The sequence below is a fragment of the Uranotaenia lowii genome, chromosome 1 (assembly GCF_029784155.1).
Source record: "Uranotaenia lowii strain MFRU-FL chromosome 1, ASM2978415v1, whole genome shotgun sequence".
NCBI classification, from domain to species: Eukaryota; Metazoa; Arthropoda; class Insecta; order Diptera; family Culicidae; genus Uranotaenia; species Uranotaenia lowii.
In genome coordinates, this window is record NC_073691.1 from 95,899,574 (window position 1) to 95,924,066 (window position 24,493).

General features: G+C 28.1%; 1 protein-coding gene across 3 annotated transcripts in view; it reads left to right on the plus strand.

The window, feature by feature from the left end:
* LOC129738747 (acetylcholinesterase) overlaps positions 1–24,493 on the plus strand; it is an 84,564-nt gene that overhangs the window by 20,526 nt on the left and 39,545 nt on the right. For all 3 annotated transcript variants that reach the window (XM_055730009.1, XM_055730017.1, XM_055730023.1), the window contains exons 3-6: positions 7,348–7,495; positions 7,578–7,818; positions 7,904–8,187; positions 8,332–8,539. In XM_055730009.1, the coding sequence (XP_055585984.1) occupies positions 7,348–7,495; positions 7,578–7,818; positions 7,904–8,187; positions 8,332–8,539 (881 nt within the window). The remainder of the gene's footprint in view (positions 1–7,347; positions 7,496–7,577; positions 7,819–7,903; positions 8,188–8,331; positions 8,540–24,493) is intronic.

The following is a 24,493-nucleotide window of genomic DNA, read 5'->3' on the forward strand; positions in this document are numbered from 1 at the left end:
TCCCACACCGATAGAGCACGTGAGCGCCGCTTGCGACGACTTTTCGAGACGTCTGAAGCTGGTTCGATCAGAGAAAGGTGGTGTAATTACGAGATATCGTTTGTGAAGTATCTTTATGAGTTACTGAATAAAGCTATGAAAGCCAGATTCAGATTTTCTTCATATTCTTTGAAATATTGAGATTTTTCTGTGTGACTGGACTTTTTTGTCACCCTGTAGTGTCCAAGAAAGCTGAAGTTAGAAGCTATACGTTGCACATAAGGATATATTTTTTTTGTGTTGTGTAAAAATCGTACTTTTCAATCAATGAATTGTCAAAATTATTTAAGTTACACCAGATAATTTTTGAAAAAAGGAAAATTGACGTAATTTGGCTCATTTTTGCATTTTTAGATTGTCAAAATACGAAACACAGAACTTTTGAGAATTTTCGAAAGTAGCTGTTTTTTCGCAATTTTTTTTCAATTTGTAATTTGCAGATTTTCTTGCATTGAAATGCAAATTTGCACTTCATTTTGAGTATATTCACACAAGATTTCCGCAACAAATTTATATTTACCAGAAAGTCAATTTCATACCAATTCTAGTGGTATAATTACATAAGCGCTGCGATACTTTGCATATGTGCAACGTATAGCTTCTAACTTCAGCTTTTTTGGACACAAAGTGAAATTTTTTAGAACTTTCATAGCTGAACTACAGTATTTTTTCCGAAGCATGTTTTTTCGAATTTTTTTTTCTTAGACTTTGAATAACGGAAAACTGTAGTGTTGCATAAGTGTGTGAATAATGTCTGTTTTGAGTTACATTACGAGGTTTCAAAAACTATAAATTTTGTAAAAATCGATTGAGAAATAAGAGAAATACATTGGTTTTAGTAAGGACTGTCAAATTGACACTCCAGGAACTGTTACGGGTGAAAATTTTAGGGACGGATGAGGGTTAAAAGAGAAAATTTTGTTTTATCTACAGTTTTAGACTCGATTGAAACAATTTAAAAATTTGTTTTCAAAGGACCGTAAATGTCAATTAAAAATAAAGATTTCAAGAGGTTATTGATCGGTAGAAAATTGAAGAAGTTATGGTTATTTTATAAAAACAGTATTATTTGCATATTGAATAATTTAATCAACCGAAGCGTACTAAAATTGATAAAAAGCTTTCCAGAAGGTCACATTCTAAGTGGCACAGATTAAGCCAAATAGAATTAGAAAGTTTTTATTGTGGTTTTATTAGGCCATTTTTGTACGCAGCTCATTTTATGACGATTTTATTATAGTCATGAAACATGCTTACATTCTTGTTTCGACCATGTGTTTTCAGGTAGTTTTGAAAACGCTAATGAAGCTTTTACTTAATATATGTTAAATTGTTTTGAAAAAGTTACGAATGCTCTGTTAAAACTACAATAAAACACTTAAACTACAACAAACTTAGAAGTTTGCTCCAAGCTTTCATTTTTTTTGTTTTAAATATGATAGCACTCAGACAGCACTTGATTATAAAATCGCCATAAACTTAGTAACAGTTCTAAATCCAGATGTCAAAACAGGACTCGCTCAGAATAGATTGCACATATTTGAAGTGGAATTCCCATGTACTTATTTTTGATAAGTTATGTGTGTTGTCTTTTTAGTTTGATAAAAAAACATAAAAATACATACAAGAAAACTTTAAATCACACTGGAAGTGGCAAGAATATCTCTACAGTATGAGTAATTTATTGAGTTAAAGGGTCCAACTAAACTATGTTGCTTGACGCCCCCATTAATCCAAGATGGCGGCTTTTGCTATTATTTTCGAAGCTGTAGAGTACTGAAAATCTCTTGAAAACATTCACAATATAAGTATTGGGTGAAAGGGCTAAACGAGTAGAAGTCGAATTCTGTTGTCCGACGCCATCTTGAATTCCAAGATTGCGATTTCCACTCAACTTGAAAATGCAGTAAATGACTGGAAATAGTACACGCGAAATAATCTGCACGTAGCAGCTACGTGAAAAGCTAAATAATTGTTATCCAATTTATTTTCACGTAAATTGTTCAAAAAAAAATTAAGTAAACGCTTCCCTAACAAGAGTTGAAGCATTAGGAACATCACCTACAATTTACGTGAATTTTTAATAAGTTCAACGCGATGTGACGATGAAAGCTACGAGAAATGTGTTTAATATCGAAATGACATTTTAATCGATTACATCATTTAATTTTCCTTTCTTTTGTTATTGATTTAAACTGCAATGAAAATAAATTAAAATTTACACAAATTTTACACAAAATAAAATTTATTTTCACTATTCTTAGGCACCAACACTTTCGAAAAATTTAAATTGTAAAACACACTTCATTTCGGAAGCTCTGCAACGCAGTTTGTAAAATCCTGAAGAAATTGAAAAAAAAATTATATTAAATGAATTATCTTAATGCTTAGAAATTTACCTGATCCAGATCGACTGAGACCATGATTAATTGCCATTATCGAATCTTTCCCACATAGGCTTACCAGACGTCCTATTTTCGTAGGACATGTCCTACTTTTTCGACCCTTGTCCTACCGTCCTACTTTGGACCCAAATTGTCCTACTTTTTGACGGTTATGATTATTATCTTGTCTATCGAATTTTTTCTTTGCGTTTTTCGTTATTTCGATTCATTTTTCACGAAATCCTTATTGGCGTTTTTTTGGAAAATCGTCTTTACGATCGGTTTCTGCCAATGAAAGTTAAGGCCCTTCTGGAAGAAATTGATAACCCATCGGAAACGGAAAAAAGTGATAGAGGAGTTCTGCCAAGTCTACAAGTCTTCTTTGGTTTAGTTTCGCAAATGGTTTGGCCCATTGAGTGTTATTAAGTCCTTCGTTTGGCTGTCTTTGCTGGAACCAATTAGTTTCAAATTCGAACAGCTTGAGAACTGTGTGAAAATTTTAGCGAATAAAGGTATTGAAATCAACAATGTCACCAATTTTATCGCCTGAATTCGTTCATTGCGCAGCAAGAAGATGATTTCAGGAACAAACTAAATCATGAAAAATGATTTTTTTTTCCAATCAAATTAATTACCCGATCATCACTCCAAGCTGCTGACGATTGCTGAATATTTCGTAGCAATTTCGTTTCCCAACGCCAGTGGACCAAGGAACGCGGAAAACTCCTTGTTGACGCAGTAAGAGCGATTATCTTACTGCAATACAACAACAGGCAAATTTTATTTTCAGAGTTCCATTCCTATTTGTTGAAAAATGAAGAGTTGCTAGAAAAAATCGTCTCTTCAGAGAAGTATGCTCCAGAAAAAGAATAACTTCCATTTTTTTTATTAAAATAAATATTAACGATAAAATATTGAATTTAAAAAACCGAATTACTTTAAAATGTGAAAAAAGTGTTTGATCTTTATTCGTTGTGATATCATCTTATCTTATTAAAAATTTGTGTAAAAACTATTTTAAAAAAAAAATCAAAAATAAAGCGTCCTACTATTCGTCCTACTTCAAATTGAAAAACGTCCTACTTTTTTTTAGTATTTTGAGCAAAATTTCCCACTTCCCGAAATTTTATTCTGGTAAGCCTAATCCCACATGATTTTACGAATGGCATCCGGCTTAACATCTAATTCGTCCCACAAAACGACGTGTCACCAGTTAAACGGAAGCAATCTTGCTTACAGAACCATTACTATCAAAATTTGAAACAAAAAAAAATAGTTGTTAAGATTTCGAAAAGATTTCTGGAATTAAACTCACCAGAATGCAAACAATTAGCGGTAAGTCATTTGTAGATTTCCGACTGCTTCCGAACCACTTATGGGTGAACCGATATCCTTCCTCTTGATCAGCTGGAATTTTTCTAATCTGCCTGCTTTCTGACCGGTGAAAAAATTCATTTTTCTTCCTCGCGATATTCGAGAACATTTCAAAACCACTGCTGAACAGGTACTCAAGAAAACCACGAAACTAGCGCAAACGAAACACAACTTCTCCAAATAGTTTTCCCAGGAGTTTAAAAAAGTAAGCTGACTGTTGCAATAACCTTTTCTCATAATAATTTGAGAGAAAAGTAATATTCGAAACGCTCGAAACCGATTTAAAGTAATTCACTCAGACTTTACGTGAAATTCATGTGGCAATTATGTATGTCGAAGTAAGTTAGTTACTACCAGGGCGTACTCGAAACACTGTGATTCCTACAAAACTCACTGAAAATCGATGTGATGCATTAAAATGTTAGTTTACGTAAAAAATCCCGTAGAAATAATTTATAAATTGTTTTGCGTGTATGAAACACCCACAATATAAAGGGTGATCGGTCAAAATTTGGTCAATATCAACTTGACGTATTTCTTCCAATTTTGCATTTAAAAACCTGAACACCCCTCATTTTGAAGGTGTGTGTGTAGAATGTTGCTCCTATTTTGATTTTGGAATTCACTCTTCAGTTGTCAAAATGCCGTCCAAGGAAGAAGAGCAGCGTATCGAAATTTTGCTCGCGCATCGCGAAAACCCGAGCTACTCGCACGCAAAGCTGGCAAAATCGCTATAAGTTGCCAAATCATCCGTTACAAATGTAATTAAAGTGTTTGGGGAACGTTTGTCGACTGCAAGGAAATCTGGATCGGGGGGAAATCGAAAACCGGAAGCCGCTGAGACGACAAAGAGAGTTGCCGGTAGTTTCAAGCGAAACTCTAACCTCTCTCTCCAAGATGCCGCAAATAAGCTGGGTGTATCGTCTACAACCGTGCATCGAGCCAAAAAACGAGCCTGACTATCGACTTTCCAAGAAGGTAGTGACTACAAATCGTAATGATAAACAAAATACGACGGCCAAAGCGCGATCCCGGAGGCTGTACACGACGATGCTGACGAAGTTTGACTGCGTGGTAATGGACGACGAAACTTACGTCAAAGCCGACTACAAGCAGCTTCCGGGACAGGAGTTTTATACGACAAAAGGAAGGGGAAAGGTAGCAGATATTTTCAAGCACATGAAACTTTCAAAGTTCGCGAAGAAATATCTGGTTTGGAAAGCCATCTGTACCTGTGGCTTGAAAAGCAGCATTTTCATAGCTTCCGGGACTGTCAACCAAGAAATTTACGTGAAAGAGTGTTTGAATAGACGTCTGCTGCCTTTCCTGCAGAAACACGGGTGTTCCGTACTGTTTTGGCCGGATTTGGCATCTTGCCAAAAGCCGTCAACAACGTGCAGGTGGTTCCCAAGGACAAGAACCCTCCCAACACGCCAGAGCTCCGCCCAATTGTGAAATACTGGGCTATTTTCAAGCGGAACCTAAAGAAGACCAAAAAACTGCTAAGGACGAGCAGCAGTTCAAGGCAAAACGGGTTTTTGCGGCGAAGATGGTGGACAAGGTGGCTGTACAAAATCTGATGGCAGGGGTTAAGCGTAAGGCCCGGCAATTCGGATTTGGAAAAAGCTGAAGCCTAACTGAATATTTTTCCTGAATACTGAATTTGACTTGAAAAAGAAATTTAATTTGATTTTTTAAATAAACGATTTCAGCTATTTACACGCGTTTTTCCTTGATTAAATTTTGACCGTATCACCCTTTAGTTTAGCCCTTTCACTCGCTATCAATTTTGTAGGAGTTTCATGTGATTTCAGTCATTTATTGCATTTTTAAGTTGAGCGGAAGTTTTCATTTTGGATTTCAAGAAGGCGTTAGAAAGTGAAATTCGTTTTCTTCTAGTTTCGCCCTTTCAACCAATACCAATGTTGTAGGGCTTTCGTGCGATATTTAGTCATTTACAGAATTTCGATAATGGATTTCATAATGGCGTCAGGTAGAGGAATTAAACTTCTACTGGTTTAGCCCTTTAACCCAATACTAATGTTTTCGAAGTTTCATGCGATTTTAAGAGATTAACAGCATTTTAAAGTTATGTGGAAGTTGCCATCTTGGATTTCAAGAACGACTTCTTTTAGTATATCCCTTTTCCCAATACCCGTATTGTGGAGATTTTATGCGATTTAAGTTATCTACAGCATTCTTAAGTTCAGCGAAAGCCGCCATCTTTGATTTCAAGCTAATTCGACTTTCTCTAGTTTAGCCCTTTCGCCTAATGCAAATATTGTGGGGTTTTCACGCCATTTTTAGTGGTTTACAGCATTTTAAAGTTTAGCAAAAGCCGCCATGTTGGATTTCAAGGTGGCGTCAGACAACGAAATTCGTCTTCAACTCATGGTTTCATTTCACCGGGTATTCACAACCAATACCTTATTTTTTTAATTCAAAAAGTCTGTACTCTGTCCCCATTTACTGTACTAATGATTAACAACTCAGAAATGTAAAACTCATCCTACGCGTGTAATTGGTTGGCTTGCGATAGAAATGTCAAAATTTTAGCTTTTATATGGCTCTTCTTAAATTGTTATAAAACCTCAGTAGCCATTTATCTGACCATAATAAAGTTATTATGCATCGAATTGAATAACGCCTGAAATAGATACAGAATCGAAATGCAATATGCAATAACATACTGTTTCATACACATTTTACCTAAAATACTGACTGGCATTGAAAAAGGGGCTTAGAATATGCTAAAAATACCTTTTATTGAAGCTTTGGTGACCAAAATTTTACAGCATAATGATTTTATCGAAGCAAAAAAAAACGGCATGATGACGTTTCTATTAAATTGCCAGAATTCAGCTTTATTCGAGTTCTGGTGATCAATAAAATGCGCTTTAGCGTTTTATGAAGATAAATACTAAAGTCTTAACGATGCTTTGCTGTCCATAATAAAGCGAAGATTGTTACTTGGGGAGATCAACCATATTCTTCAGAAAAATAATGACCCAAACCAAAAGGTTAAGAAAACAACAGTATTCTTTCGATCAACATGGTCCAAAACAATCGTTTGGCCATACCTAGTTCGAAAATGAATTCTATTGGTAGTTTGTGGACGTTTTTGACCAAGAAGGCAAACAAAAATAGTGTTCAGAATAAAAAAGATCTATTTTACTGTTTTGAGGTCTGGCTGGAGTGTTAATCCTGTTCTCAAATTTATGATTTTTAAATATGATGCAATTATAATGCTTTCATTACTGAATTCAACAAATAGCTACATACTGCTAAGGGGAGTTTGAACAACAGTTGTATCAAAAGATGTTTGTATTCAATTAATTAAAAAAAAATGATAGGACAAGTATTTTGACGATTGTCAACACAACAGGAAACAAAATATTTTATTTTTTTTAAAGAGTGTCTAAAAATAACTGCTGTGAATTGTTAACCACATTTACCTTTAAACTTTAACATTATTGATAACAATTAACCTGAGAAATTGTACAAGACTTTTCATGCATTTTCCTTTTCTGGACTGTTCGTTCCTTCACAGATATGAGTATTTTCCCGGCTTCGCAGGCGAAGAAATGTGGAATCCCAATACGAATGTGTCGGAAGACTGTCTCTACCTGAACATCTGGGTGCCAACAAAAACTCGATTACGCCATGGGCGGGGCTTGAATTTTGGCGGCAGCAATGATGTGAGTATCTTACAACCTTTTTACTTTAAAAAATTAGGTGTTTGAAGCAGGTTTAACTAAGATATTTAACTTTCCGGTGCAGTACTTCCAAGACGAAGATGACTTCCAGCGACAACACCAGGCCAACAAAGGGGGTTTGGCCATGTTGGTGTGGATCTATGGCGGAGGTTTCATGAGTGGCACCTCGACGCTAGACGTATACAATGCCGAAATACTGGCAGCCGTCGGAAATGTGATAGTAGCATCGATGCAGTACCGCGTAGGGGCATTCGGATTTTTCTATCTATCGCCCTACCTCAACAAGCACGAAGAAGAGGCACCTGGTGAGTTTTGTCAAACACGTTTAGCAATGCTAGGGTAATGCAGATTCAATAACGATGAAATTTTCGCGATCCTTCGGAATTGCAGGAAACGTTGGCCTGTGGGATCAGGCTCTGGCCATTCGATGGTTGAAAGAAAATGCCAAAGCGTTTGGTGGTGATCCTGATTTGATTACGCTGTTTGGAGAATCGGCTGGAGGCAGTTCAGTGAGTCTACATCTGTTGTCACCCGTGACCCGAGGTTTATCGAGTCGAGGAATTCTACAATCCGGAACGTTGAATGCACCCTGGAGTCACATAACAGCCGAGAAAGCGCTCTCGGTTGCCGAGGCTCTGATTGATGACTGCAATTGCAACGTCACCCTATTGAAGGTAACTCAAGCTCTAAAGCTCTAAAGCTCTAGTCTTTAAGGGAAGTTTGATTCACAAAATTTTGACAGCCAAAAGCAGAAAAAGAAAAAAAAACGTTATCAATAATGATGATTCTCATTTCGGTTCAATCTATCACTTGCTTAGGACGCACCGCACACCGTGCTGCAATGCATGCGAAATGTGGACGCAAAAACGATTTCCGTGCAGCAGTGGAATTCATACTCCGGCATTCTGGGCTTCCCATCTGCTCCGACAATCGATGGAGTTTTCATGACAGCTGACCCGATGACAATGCTGCGGGAGGCCAACCTGGAGGGCATAGACATTCTGGTGGGCAGCAATCGTGACGAGGGTAAGTAGTAAATGAAAAAAATTACTGAATTTTACATAACGTTTGTTGAATGTGTCCAATTCTCTGAGAAATAAGTTTAGTACAGTAGGATTAAAAGCTAATTGAAATCATTCTCCCCGTTCTATACGTTACATCTGGAAAAAGTTTTTATTTTATAATAAATCTTTAATGTGGATGTAATAACCAGACTGGATACGATTTGGATTTGGATAAAACAATCCTTCATTTCTGTTTGGTTATGCCAACTATTCGATTGACCATACTAATAAGATTTATGTACACTACTTCACCTATCATTTACTGAATCGGAAGAATAAATCTGAATGAATTTCTCCAGAAGTGGCTCCAGAGAGCCACTGAACAAAATATTCTTTTTTTTCGGGTCGATGGATTATAAGTTTCAACAAAAATTAAAAAAAAAATGCATAAAATGACAAAAATGACAAAAATGACAAAAATGACAAAAATGACAAAAATGACAAAAATGACAAAAATGACAAAAATGACAAAAATGACAAAAATGACAAAAATGACAAAAATGACAAAAATGACAAAAATGACAAAAATGACAAAAATGACAAAAATGACAAAAATGACAAAAATGACAAAAATGACAAAAATGACAAAAATGACAAAAATGACAAAAATGACAAAAATGACAAAAATGACAAAAATGACAAAAATGACAAAAATGACAAAAATGACAAAAATGACAAAAAAATCAAAAATAACTTAAATGACAAAACATTTTGTAATATTTGTAATTTTTGTAGTTATATTAATTTTTGAAATTTTTGTAATTTTTGTAATTTTTGTAATTTTTGTAATTTTTGTAATTTTTGTAATTTTTGTAATTTTTGTAATTTTTGTAATTTTTGTAATTTTTGTAATTTTTGTAATTTTTGTAATTTTTGTAATTTTTGTAATTTTTGTAATTTTTGTAATTTTTGTAATTTTTGTAATTTTTGTAATTTTTGTAATTTTTGTAATTTTTGTAATTTTTGTAATTTTTGTAATTTTTGTAATTTTTGTAATTTTTGTAATTTTTGTAATTTTTGTAATTTTTGTAATTTTTGTAATTTTTGTAATTTTTGTAATTTTTGTAATTTTTGTAATTTTTGTAATTTTTGTAATTTTTGTAATTTTTGTAATTTTTGTAATTTTTGTAATTTTTGTAATTTTTGTATTTTTTGAAATTTTTAATTTTTGTGAAAATTACAAAAATTACAAAAATTACAAAAATTACAAAAATTACAAAAATTACAAAAATTACAAAAATTACAAAAATTACAAAAATTACAAAAATTACAAAAATTACAAAAATTACAAAAATTACAAAAATTACAAAAATTACAAAAATTACAAAAATTACAAAAATTACAAAAATTAAAAAAATTACAAAAATTACAAAAATCGCGAAAATTACAAAAATTACAAAAATTACAAAAATTACAAAAATAACAAAAATTATAAAAATTACAAAAATTACAAATATTACAAAAATTACAAAAATTACAAAAATTACAAAAACTACAAAAATTACAAAAATTACAAAAATTACAAAAATTACAAAAATTACAAAAATTACAAAAATTACAAAAATTACAAAAATTACAAAAATTACAAAAATTACAAAAATTACAAAAATTACAAAAATTACAAAAATTACAAAAATTACAAAAATTAGAAAAATTACAAAAATTACAAAAATTTCAAAAATTACAAAAATTACAAAAATTACAAAAATTACAAAAATTACAAAAATTACAAAAATTACAAAAATTAAAAAATGACAAAATTAACAAAAATTACAAAAATTACAAAAATTACAAAAATTACAAAAATTACAAAAATTACAAAAAATTACAAAAATTACAAAAATTACAAAAATTACAAAAATTACAAAAATTACAAAAATTACAAAAATTACAAAAATTACAAAAATTACAAAAATTACAAAAATTACAAAAATTACAAAAATTACAAAAATTACAAAAATTACAAAAATTACAAAAATTACAAAAATTACAAAAATTACAAAAATTACAAAAATTACAAAAATTACAAAAATTACAAAAATTACAAAAATTAGAAAAATTAGAAAAATTACAAAAATTACAAAAATTACATAAATTACAAAAATTACAAAAATTACAAAAATTACAAAAATTACAAAAATTACAAAAATTACAAAAATTACAAAAATTACAAAAATTACAAAAATTACAAAAATTACATAAATTACAAAAATTACAAAAATTACAAAAATTACAAAAATTACAAAAATTACAAAAATTACAAAAATTACAAAAATTACAAAAATTACAAAAATTACAAAAATTACAAAAATTACAAAAATTACAAAAATTACAAAAATTACAAAAATTACAAAAATTACAAAAATTACAAAAATTACAAAAATTACAAAAATTACAAAAATTACAAAAATTACAAAAATTACAAAAATTACAAAAATTACAAAAATTACAAAAATTACAAAAATTACAAAAATTACAAAAATTACAAAAATTATAAAAATTACAAAAATTACAAAAATTACAAAAATTACAAAAATTACAAAAATTACAAAAATTACAAAAATTACAAAAATTACAAAAATTACAAAAATTACAAAAATTACAAAAATTACAAAAATTACAAAAATTACAAAAATTACAAAAATTACAAAAATTACAAAAATTACAAAAATTACAAAAATTACAAAAATTACAAAAATTAAAAAAATTACAAAAATTACAAAAATCGCGAAAATTACAAAAATTACAAAAATTACAAAAATTACAAAAATTACAAAAATTACAAAAATTAAAAAAATTACAAAAATTACAAAAATCGCGAAAATTACAAAAATTACAAAAATTACAAAAATTACAAAAATTACAAAAATTACAAAAATTATAAAAATTACAAAAATTACAAATATTACAAAAATTACAAAAATAACAAAAATTACAAAAACTACAAAAATTACAAAAATTACAAAAATTACAAAAATTACAAAAATTACAAAAATTACAAAAATTACAAAAATTACAAAAATTACAAAAATTACAAAAATTACAAAAATTACAAAAATTACAAAAATTACAAAAATTACAAAAATTACAAAAATTACAAAAATTACAAAAATGACAAAAATGACAAAAATGACAAAAATGACAAAAATGACAAAAATGACAAAAATGACAAAAATGACAAAAATAACAGAAATGACAAAAATGACAAAAATGACAAAAATGACAAAAATGACAAAAATGACAAAAATGACAAAAAAATCAAAAATAACTCAAATGACAAAACATTTTGTAATATTTGTAATTTTTGTAGTTATATTAATTTTTGAAATTTTTGTAATTTTTGTAATTTTTGTAATTTTTGTAATTTTTGTAATTTTTGTAATTTTTGTAATTTTTGTAATTTTTGTAATTTTTGTAATTTTTGTAATTTTTGTAATTTTTGTAATTTTTGTAATTTTTGTAATTTTTGAAATTAATGTAATTTTTGTAATTTTTGAAATTTTTGTAATTTTTGTATTTTTTGAAATTTTTAATTTTTGTGAAAATTACAAAAATTACAAAAATTACAAAAATTACAAAAATTACAAAAATTACAAAAATTACAAAAATTACAAAAATTACAAAAATTACAAAAATTACAAAAATTACAAAAATTACAAAAATTACAAAAATTACAAAAATTACAAAAATTACAAAAATTACAAAAATTACAAAAATTACAAAAATTACAAAAATTACAAAAATTACAAAAATTACAAAAATTACAAAAATTACAAAAATTACAAAAATTACAAAAATTACAAAAATTACAAAAATTACAAAAATTACAAAAATTACAAAAATTACAAAAATTACAAAAATTACAAAAATTACAAAAATTACAAAAATTACAAAAATTACAAAAATTACAAAAATTACAAAAATTACAAAAATTACAAAAATTACAAAAATTACAAAAATAACAAAAATTACAAAAATTAAAAAAATTACAAAAATTACAAAAATCGCGAAAATTACAAAAATTACAAAAATTACAAAAATTACAAAAATTACAAAAATTACAAAAATTACAAAAATTACAAAAATTATAAAAATTACAAAAATTACAAATATTACAAAAATTACAAAAATTACAAAAATTACAAAAACTACAAAAATTACAAAAATTACAAAAATTACAAAAATTACAAAAATTACAAAAATTACAAAAATTACAAAAATTACAAAAATTACAAAAATTACAAAAATTACAAAAATTACAAAAATTACAAAAATTACAAAAATTACAAAAATTACAAAAATTACAAAAATTACAAAAATTACAAAAATTACAAAAATTACAAAAATTACAAAAATTACAAAAATTACAAAAATTACAAAAATTACAAAAATTACAAAAATTACAAAAATTACAAAAATTACAAAAATTACAAAAATTACAAAAATTACAAAAATTACAAAAATTACAAAAATTACAAAAATTACAAAAATTACAAAAATTACAAAAATTACAAAAATTACAAAAATTACAAAAATTACAAAAATTACAAAAATTACAAAAATTACAAAAATTACAAAAATTACAAAAATTACAAAAATTACAAAAATATCAAAAATTACAAAAATTACAAAAATTACAAAAATTACAAAAATAACAAAAATTACAAAAATTACAAAAATTACAAAAATTACAAAAATTACAAAAATTACAAAAATTACAAAAATTATAAAAATTACAAAAATTACAAAAATTACAAAAATTACAAAAATTACAAAAAGTACAAAAATTACAAAAATTACAAAAATTACAAAAATTACAAAAATTACAAAAATTACAAAAATTACAAAAATTACAAAAATTACAAAAATTACAAAAATTACAAAAATTACAAAAATTACAAAAATTACAAAAATTACAAAAATTACAAAAATTACAAAAATTACAAAAATTACAAAAATTACAAAAATTACAAAAATTACAAAAATTACAAAAATTACAAAAATTACAAAAATTACAAAAATTACAAAAATTACAAAAATTACAAAAATTACAAAAATTACAAAGATTACAAAAATTACAAAAATTACAAAAACCTCAAAAATTACAAAAATTACAAAAATTACAAAAATTACAAAAATTACAAAAATTACAAAAATTACAAAAATTACAAAAATTACAAAAACTACAAAAATTACAAAAATTACAAAAATTACAAAAATTACAAAAATTACAAAAATTACAAAAATTACAAAAATTACAAAAATTACAAAAATTACAAAAATTACAAAAATTACAAAAATTACAAAAATTACAAAAATTACAAAAATTACAAAAATTACAAAAATTACAAAAATTACAAAAATTACAAAAATTACAAAAATTACAAAAATTACAAAAATTACAAAAATTGCAAAAATTACAAAAATTACAAAAATTACAAAAATTACAAAAATTACAAAAATTACAAAAATTACAAAAATTACAAAAAATTACAAAAATTACAAAAATTACAAAAATTACAAAAATTACAAAAATTACAAAAATTACAAAAATTACAAAAATTACAAAAATTACAAAAATTACAAAAATTATAAAAATTACAAAAATTACAAAAATTACAAAAATTACAAAAATTACAAAAATTACAAAAATTACAAAAATTACAAAAATTACAAAAATTACAAAAATTACAAAAATTACAAAAATTACAAAAATTACAAAAATTACAAAAATTACAAAAATTACAAAAATTACAAAAATTACAAAAATTACAAAAACTACAAAAATTACAAAAATTACAAAAATTACAAAAATTACAAAAATTACAAAAATTACAAAAATTACAAAAATTACAAAAATTACAAAAATTACAAAAACTACAAAAATTACAAAAATTACAAAAATTATAAAAATTACAAAAATTACAAAAATTACAAAAATTACAAAAATTACAAAAATTACAAAAATTACAAAAATTACAAAAATTACAAAATTACAAAAATTACAAAAATTACAAAAATTACAAAAATTACAAAAATTACAAAAATTACAAAAATTACAAAAATTACAAAAATTACAAAAATTACAAAAATTACAAAAATTACAAAAATTACAAAAATTACAAAAATTACAAAAATTACAAAAATTACAAAAATTACAAAAATTACAAAAATTACAAAAATTACAAAAATTACAAAAATTACAAAAATTACAAAAATTAGAAAAATTAGAAAAATTACAAAAATTACAAAAATTACAAAAATTACAAAAATTACAAAAATTACAAAAATTACAAAAATTACAAAAATTACAAAAATTACAAAAATTACAAAAATTACAAAAATTACAAAAATTACAAAAATTACAAAAATTACAAAAATTACAAAAATTACAAAAATTACAAAAATTACAAAAATTACAAAAATTACAAAAATTACAAAAATTACAAAAATTACAAAAATTACAAAAATTACAAAAATTACAAAAATTACAAAAATTACAAAAATTACAAAAATTACAAAAATTACAAAAATTACAAAAATTACAAAAATTACAAAAATTACAAAAATTACAAAAATTACAAAAATTACAAAAATTACAAAAATTACAAAAATTACAAAAAATTACATTAATTACAAAAATTACAAAAATTACAAAAATTACAAAAATTACAGAAATTACAAAAATTACAAAAATTACAAAAATTACAAAAATTACAAAAATTACAAAAATTACAAAAATTACAAAAATGACAAAAAATTCAAAGGTTATAAAAATTACAAAAATTACAAAAATTACCAAAATCAACAAAATTACAAAAATTTCAAAAATTACAAAAAATATAAAAATGTCAAAAGTTACAAAAATTACAAAAATTACAAAAATTACAAAAATGACAAAAATAACAGAAATTACGATATTAAAGGAAAAATAAGTGATTTATGTTCGACACTCTTCAATCACAAATTACAAAAATGGCAATAATGGCTCTAAATGTCTTTAAATCCGCAACTGGTTACTTCATGAAATTTTTTAAATTTGTACCCGTGTTAAGGAAAAAAATATCTTATCTGGTCAACTTTGCTATGCTTATCTCCCTTCTTTTACGGTTTTTTATAGTTAACAAAAGAAATTTAAAGCGTTTAAAGACACCTGAAATTTTGCACATGTCAGATTTTTGGGCCGATTAACAAAATGTATATGTTCTATTTCACAAATTCCATACCTGCATCGCCACCTTAACACAACACGCGTAAAGTTTAAAGTCATAGCAAATGAAATGTCCTGCTATTCTGCGTTTTTTTTCTATAGTAAACCCAGGGCTCCAATGGACATGTCTTACATTCAGCGGCCTCTCCGAATTTGACGCCATTTTTCTTCACTGACTGACTGGCTGTTTTTACTTGTACTCAAAGTGGTAATTTGGTTGATATCACAGGTAAACGTTTGAATACACATAAAACTATCAACGACGTTCGTCGTGCTAGAGAACTCAATCAACCTTCTCTAGTCTCGATTAATTTTTCATGGAAAAATCAATTACCTTATGTCGATATCATTTCTCATATTCGTATGTATCATGTTCAGTTCATGTTTTTAAAATGTGCCTCCTCGCAGACGACATAAAGTGAGAAAATTGAAATAACAACATGAAATATTTAACATGCATTTGAATGAATTCAACGTACGGAACCAACATATGTACATGTAATATGTTGAAGTATTTTGTTTTTTTTTAAGTTATGTTTAGTTTTGAATGTGAAAACCTTAAGGCATTTCAATTTACTCTACAGAACTCGCTAACGCCTACAGTGCTGCAATACATGAAAACTCAACTCAAAGTCAACACTGCGTTCACTCAGGTGTTGTTCACGTGACGAATTTGTTTCGATCGATTTAAACCTTCTAGATAGCAGAGTGGAATAACCGGCAATCATTTGAGGCCGTCAGAGCCAAAGGGGTATAAGTGACAAAATGGTCAATTTTGAGTTAATGGTGCCAAACGATTCTTCATGTTTCAAACTATATTTGGTGATTTTTTCAGATTTTTCGAATTTTATTTACATACTTTTACGTTCGAGAGCAAAATACAAATTTTCGAAAAATATATGGAAAATGGCCAAACACAAAAACTTTAAAGCGTGTTTTCTCGAAATAAACTTTTATGCACTTATACCCCTTTGGCTCCAAGGGCCTCATTTGTTTTTTTTTATTAAGTCGTTTATGATGGTTTGAGCTGCTGTTGAAAGTCGTAGAACGTAGAACGTGTTAATGACTGGATATAAACTTAAAAAGTGCACAATCTAGTTTTCGAGTTACATATTTAAACGCGCTTAAATGTTGATGAGCATATTGATTAAATGTATTGAAGTGAAAATGATAACGTACTGTCAAAAGGGCAGTGCATCCTGAAATTGCTAACCGTAGAATGGGTCCTCGGGTGAATTATGTCATTCTCAGTTAGCAGACCGGCATCCACCCACACATTACACATTACTACAAATACCCGAAACCCACTCTCAGGTGAAATGCGTGCAATTGTAATGAGCTTACCTCATTTGTATTCCTCCGTGTCGTAAAGTCTGTGTGAAAATGTGAAACGAACATGTCAGTTAAGGTGGTTCATGGATGTTACGCCTTGACATTAAAAATACAAAATATTGGATAAGGTTATTTCATCTACAATTTTTTTTCTATAAATTTTCATACACATTTTTTAAACCTAACTGTAAATCAGGAAGCAAACCTTTTTTCAATTTTTTTTAAATCACCAGAATAAAAAAAATGACTTCAAAAGATAAATATTTTCTGATTCTTGCTGTACTTTTCATGTGAAAAAGGCACAAACCTCAGTTATTCTCGAGAAAAGATATTTGAAGTTATACGAAAAAATCGTTGATTGCTCATTCGAAAGCTGGTAAATCGAAGGTTTGAATTATGAATCGCAAAAAGCCAATGGATTTGTTCATTCATAGAACCTTGGTATAAAAATTTCATGAAATGATTGAAAGCGCTGGCAAGCAAAACCTGTAAAACTTTACATTAGATTCAGATTTTATATTATGAACTAAGCTTCTTCCAATATTGGCAAAAATAAGCTTAAAAATTGGCAAAAACAATAAAACTACCCAAGTACCACAGATTAAGCCAACTAGCATTAGACAGTTTGATTATGGTTTTATTATGGCATTTTAGTTTTGAAAACGCTAATCAAGCTTTTACAACATGCAGGGGAGAGTGGGGATACTTGATCCTCTTTTCTTATTTTCACCATATCTGTTTGGGAAAATTTAGCAACTCGCCGTCTTTGACATTTGCTGATAGCTTGTAACTTCAAGTTTTTATGCTCCAAAAATTAGAACGATACTTGAACCCGTTGATGAACTAGAAGCATTTTCGTGGGAGTAAAAAAAATGCGATTTTTCCGAAGTTAGGGGAGACTTGATCCCCTATTGAAGGAAACTTGATCTTTTATTCAGGAAGCCCTAATCCTTGTATAAAAATCAAACAAAACCCCAAGATAGAATGTTAATTGACTATTTTGGTCATGTTTGTTCTCATTTCACAATTTATAGCAGACATAAGAAGAAAATTCTAAAACTTTGTCTCAACTCTAATAACATTACATACTTAAAGGCGCTATTTTTTATAACTAAGAGAAAATTAATTATTTTTGCTCTTTTCTTCAGACAATTGTTTGATAAATATTACTTTTTGGATAAATATTAGTAATTTCGTTATCAGCAATCATAACGATCCATTCAGAAGAAGAATATGCCGTTTGGAAGGGGGATCATTTGTACCCAACTCTAGGATATCGATTGTACCCATAATCAACATTTTAGAAAACTTTTTCTGAAAAAAGTTGAGAGTTTTCCATTGCTTTGAAAATATGGCATGATGAAGTTAATTTTACGATCGAACGATTGATACATTGGAACAAATATTTTTTTTCATAATTTTCCCATGTAAGGAACATTTTAAAGTGATGAAAAAAGATCTTCAAGTTACATTTAGTGAAATTTTTCAAACAAAGTTCAATTACTCAAACAATTATTTTGTTAAAATTTTTTAAACTACAAACATTGTTATTTTGCTCATTTTGGCACATTTTTCTAGAACATTTGATCTTTGTAAGACATTCCAAATTCGAGATATAGCTAAGGAATCAAGTATCCCCAGGGATCAAGTATCCTCATTCTCCCCTACTGTTTAATAACACTTGTTTGCAAAATTAAAAAAAAAAAAAAAGCATGAACTATATTGCCCGACCTATATTTTTAATGTAAAATCGGGCGCTGAATCCGAAAAAGAAATACAAAAAAATCTCAGTAGAACAGTTTTTGAATGCTCCAAATATGAAATTTTGGAAAAATAAAAAAAGTACATGTACTTAGATTGAAATATCTCGGACTGCAAAACAGTTATTTGAAATCTCTGTTTTGCATATTAAAAGTGAATAAATTTTCTATCGATCACCTGAACATCATTTTTGCGCATCATCAACAGTTTTGTTGATATTAGTGGCTTTATGAAAGAAAAAAATTATAAATAACGCATTTTTTTAGAAAAAATTTTGTTTGAGTGAAAGTTTTAGACTCGATGGTAAAATTTGAAAAATCTCTTTAAGGGTGTTGTGTAGGGGGCCGTCCATAAATGATGTCACGCGTTAAGGGGGGAGGGGGGGTTTTGATTTTTGTGACAATTTGTGACATGGGGGGAAGGGGGGGTCAGCTTGAGCGTGACATCACTTATCATTACAAAAAAAAAACGTGAACAGGATTGGTTGGCTATTCTAACCTGTGGAGAAGATTTGGATTGCGAATAGATTGTAGAACAGGAACTAGATTTGGATGGTTGGATAGAGATTTGGTCATTGCTATGGAAAGTCATCAACATAATCCTTGGACTCATGATTGAAATGTGTTTTAAGCAATGATTGAAGGCTGTTAAAATTTGTTAACCTTTTTTTCAATTCTTTGATTAAATCTGATGAATTTAAAAAAGCAACATTTTTAATCAAATTTCTATGAGTTGAAAATTTACTCCAGGGGGGGGGGGAGGGGGTTAGGAAAACGTGACGTAATACAAAAGAGGGGTTACGGAATTTGTGACAATATGTGACGGAGGGGGGAGGGGGGGTAAATTTTTTCCAAATTTTGCGTGACATCATTAATGGACAGCCCCTAGTACTGACTGTGTGGTGAAAATATCAGTTTGAATTTTAAAAGAACCTCAAATCCGGAAGTAGCATGGCTAGGGCGTCCAAAAAATGGGAAATTGACGCTGAACACCGTGTTTTTAATGTCGAATGGCAGGAGAAGTATTTTTTTCACACTTCTTAAAGAAAAGCCGATTTGTTTGATTTGTTCTGAAAGTGTTTCTGTGCTGAAAGAATACAATCTTATGCGACATTATGAAACGAAGCATTCGGCTAAATATGACGTTTTTACAGGATCAAAGAGAAAGCAGAAGATGGATGAGCTCAAAATGTAATTAATATATATTCAATTGATTTTCAACATTGACTAAAATATTACTTTCTACAGTGTATTGACAAAACAACAAACACTCTTCACCCGAGGAAACACGGAATCCGAAAACGCAGTGCGTGCCAGTTTCGCCGTGAGTGAAATATTGGCCAAGAAAATGAAACCATTCCAAGATGGTGAGCTTATCAAGGAATGCATGTCTGCTGTAGTGAGCATCGTGTGTCCGAAGGAAAAAGCTGCCTTCAATAACATAAATCTGTCCAGGAACACGGTTACTCGGAGAGTAAAAGTTCTTGGGGATAACCTGAAAACAACACTGCGTGAACGGGTTTCCATCTTCAAATTTTACTCTCTGGCTATGGATGAGAGCACGGATGTTAAAAATACAGCTCATCTCGCTATTTTCATCAGAGGAATCGACTGCAATTTTCAGATCACTGAGGAAATGGCAGTTCTAGTTCCAATGAAAGGCACCACTACCGGAAAAAACTTGATGGAAGCTGTCGTGACCTGCATGAAGGATCTTGGGCTCACTTTAGCTAATATGAGTGGTGTTACATCTGACAGAGCTCCATCGATGGCTGGGAAAAACACTGGAGTTGTAGCACTCCTTCGAAAGAAAAAAAACAACTGCAAGGATATGGAGATATAATCTCAGCACACTGCATTATACACCAAGAGAACCTTTGTGCTAAGACGTTCAATATTCCGGATGTTATGGCTTTCGTCGTTAGCCATCATCGCCAGTTCCAACAGATGTTGACCGAAATGGAAGCTGAATACGGTGATTTGCTGTATTATTGCGAGGTTCGTTGGTTGAGTCGTGGGGCTATGCTGGAGCGGTTTTATTCGCTTCGGAAGGAAAGTGCCTTGTTCTTGGATTTGTGATTTGACTTTTTTGGTGGATATTACCAAACATCTCAACGACTTGAACACTAAATTGCAAGGTATGGATCAGCACGTGGGAATACTTTTTTCCCACATCAAAGCTTTTGAAACCAAACTGAAGCTCTGGTGTTGTCAAATTATTGCTGGTAATTTGGTGCTCTTTCCTTTTCTTGCTGAAAATAACGCGTGTGAAACGAAAATATATTCTGCAAAAATCGAAGCCCTTCAACAAGAATTTGCAAGGCGCTTCGGTAATTTCCGTGAATACAGTACGGCAATTGCAATTTTCTCAACGCCAAAAGGAAGGGGAAAGGTAGCAGATATTTTCAAGCACATGAAACTGTCAAAGTTCGCGAAGAAATATCTGGTTTGGCAAGCCATCTGTACCTGTGGCTTGAAAAGCAGCATTTTCATAGCTTCCGAGACTGTCAACCAAGAAATTTACGCGAAAGAGTGTTTGAATAAACGTCTGCTGCCTTTCCTGAAGAAACACGGTTGTTACGTACTGTTTTGGCCGGATTTGGCATCTTACCATTACGGTAAAAAGGCCATGTAGTGGTACGCCGCCAACAACGTGCAGGTGGTTCCCAAAGACAAGATCCCTCCCAACACGCCAGAGCTCCGCCCAATTGAGAAATACTGCGCTATTGTCAAGTGGAATAAAAAGAAGACCAAAAAAACTGCTAAGGACTAGCAGCAGTTCAAGGCAAACTGGCTTTCTGCGGCGAAGAAGGTGGACAAGGTGGCTGTACAAAATCTGATGGCAGGGGTTAAGCTTAAGGCCCGGTAATTCGGATTTGGAAAAGCGGAAGCCTAACTGAATATTTTTCCTGAATTTTATACTAATTAAACTTAAAAAAGAAATTTAATTTGATTTTTTAAATAAACGATTTCACCGATTTACACGCGTTTTCCCTTTACCAAATTTTGACCGTATCACCCTTTAGTTTAATTATAAAGAATTTTGAATGCTCTATTAAAACTCCAATAAAACATAAACTAAGAAGTTTGTTCCAAGCTTTTTCTTGCATGTTTCATACAGGCACGCAGTGCTTGATTTTAAAACCGTAATAAAATTAGGTGACAGTTCTTGATCAAGATGTCAAAACAGGACACGCTTAGGTTAGATAGCACATATTTATTTGAATTGTAATTCCCAGTTTTACACATAATCGATAAGTCGTGTGTGTTGTTTTTGAGTTAATTAAAAAACTATATAAATGTTTCAAAACTTCAAATTACCGGAATTGGTATAAATATTTCTGCAATATTTGTGTTGAATAAAAGGGCCCAACTTGTAGGATAAAAAAAAAGTTGCTTGACGCCATCATTAATCCAAGATGGCGACCTTCGCTTTTCTTTTCAAAGTTGTAAATTACTGAAAAACCTCATGAAACATCCACAATATGGGTATTGAGTGAAAGGAGTAAACGAGTAGAAGTCGAAATTCGTTGTACGACGCCATCTTGAAATCTAAGGTGGCGGCATCCTCTCATCTCAAAAATGGCTCCAAATAAAAAATTTACAAAAATTACAAAAATTGTAAAAATTACAAAATAACAAAAATTACAATAATTACAAAAATTACAAAAATAACAAAAATTACAAAAATTACAAAAATTACTAAAATTACAAAAATTACAAAAATTACAAAAATTACAAAAATTACAAAAATAACAAAAATTACAAAAATTACAAAAATTACAAAAATTATAAAAATTACAAAAATTACAAAAATTACAAAAATTACAAAAATTACAAAAATTACAAAAATTACAAAAATTACAAAAATTACAAAAATTACAAAAATTACAAAAATTACAAAAATTACAAAAATTACAAAAATTACAAAAATTACAAAAATTACAAAAATTACAAAAATTACAAAAATTACAAAAATTACAAAAATTACAAAAATTACAAAAATTACAAAAATTATAAAAATTACAAAAATTACAAAAATTACAAAAATTACAAAAATTACAAAAATTACAAAAATTACAAAAATTACAAAAATTACAAAAATTACAAAAATTACAAAAATTACAAAAATTACAAAAATTACAAAAATTACAAAAATTACAAAAATTACAAAAATTACAAAAATTACAAAAATTACAAAAATTACAAAAATTACAAAAATTACAAAAATTACAAAAATTACAAAAATTACAAAAATTACAAAAATTACAAAAATTACAAAAATTTCAAAAATTACAAAAATTACAAAAATTACAAAAATTACAAAAATTACAAAAATTACAAAAATTACAAAAATTACAAAAATTACAAAAATTACAAAAATTACAAAAATTACAAAAATTACAAAAATTACAAAAATTACAAAAATTACAAAAATTACAAAAAATACAAAAATTACAAAAATTACAAAAATTACAAAAATTACAAAAATTACAAAAATTACAAAAATTACAAAAATTACAAAAATTACAAAAATTACAAAAATTACAAAAATTACAAAAATTACAAAAATTACAAAAATTACAAAAATTACAAAAATTATAAAAATTACAAAAATTACAAAAATTACAAAAATTACAAAAATTACAAAAATTACAAAAATTACAAAAATTACAAAAATTACAAAAATTACAAAAATTACAAAAATTACAAAAATTACAAAAATTACAAAAATTACAAAAATTACAAAAATTACAAAAATTACAAAAATTACAAAAATTACAAAAATTACAAAAATAACAAAAATTACAAAAATTACAAAAATTACAAAAATTACAAAAATTACAAAAATTACAAAAATTACAAAAATTACAAAAATTACAAAAATTACAAAAATTACAAAAATTACAAAAATTACAAAAATTACAAAAATTACAAAAATTACAAAAATTACAAAAATTACAAAAATTACAAAAATTACAAAAATTACAAAAATTACAAAAATTACAAAAATTACAAAAATTACAAAAATTACAAAAATTACAAAAATTACTAAAATTACAAAAATTACAAAAATTACAAAAATTACAAAAACTACAAAAATTACAAAAATTACAAAAATTACAAAAATTACAAAAATTACAAAAATAACAAAAATAACAAAAAATGCAAAAATTACAAAAGTTACAAAAATTACAAAAATTACAAAAATCACGCCGTTTCAAATTAAGATTTAGAAATCAAAAAACTACTGAACCACCTTGCAGAAATTTCCTGCATTTCGTCTTATGTTTATTCTTTTTCTTCGCCCTCCCACCATAATACCAAACATTTCCCTTGACTCGTGGTGCCTGAAATAAGAAAAGTAGGACCGGATTCATCCATGTATCGGCTGCGGTGTGGACCTTACAGTTCACTTTTGACCTTCTGAAATTTCCTGGTCGGCCACCCGGCCCAGACACGCTTATGGGAGAAAAACTCACCTTATAAAAAAAGAAGCGGTGAATCATTCGGTGGCGTTTCTTCTCTATTGTGTTCCACAGGAGTATCCACCTCAAATATCAAGCCACCACAGAGATGTGATTGGTTTTCTGGGCGAGAAAACTGAAGCTAA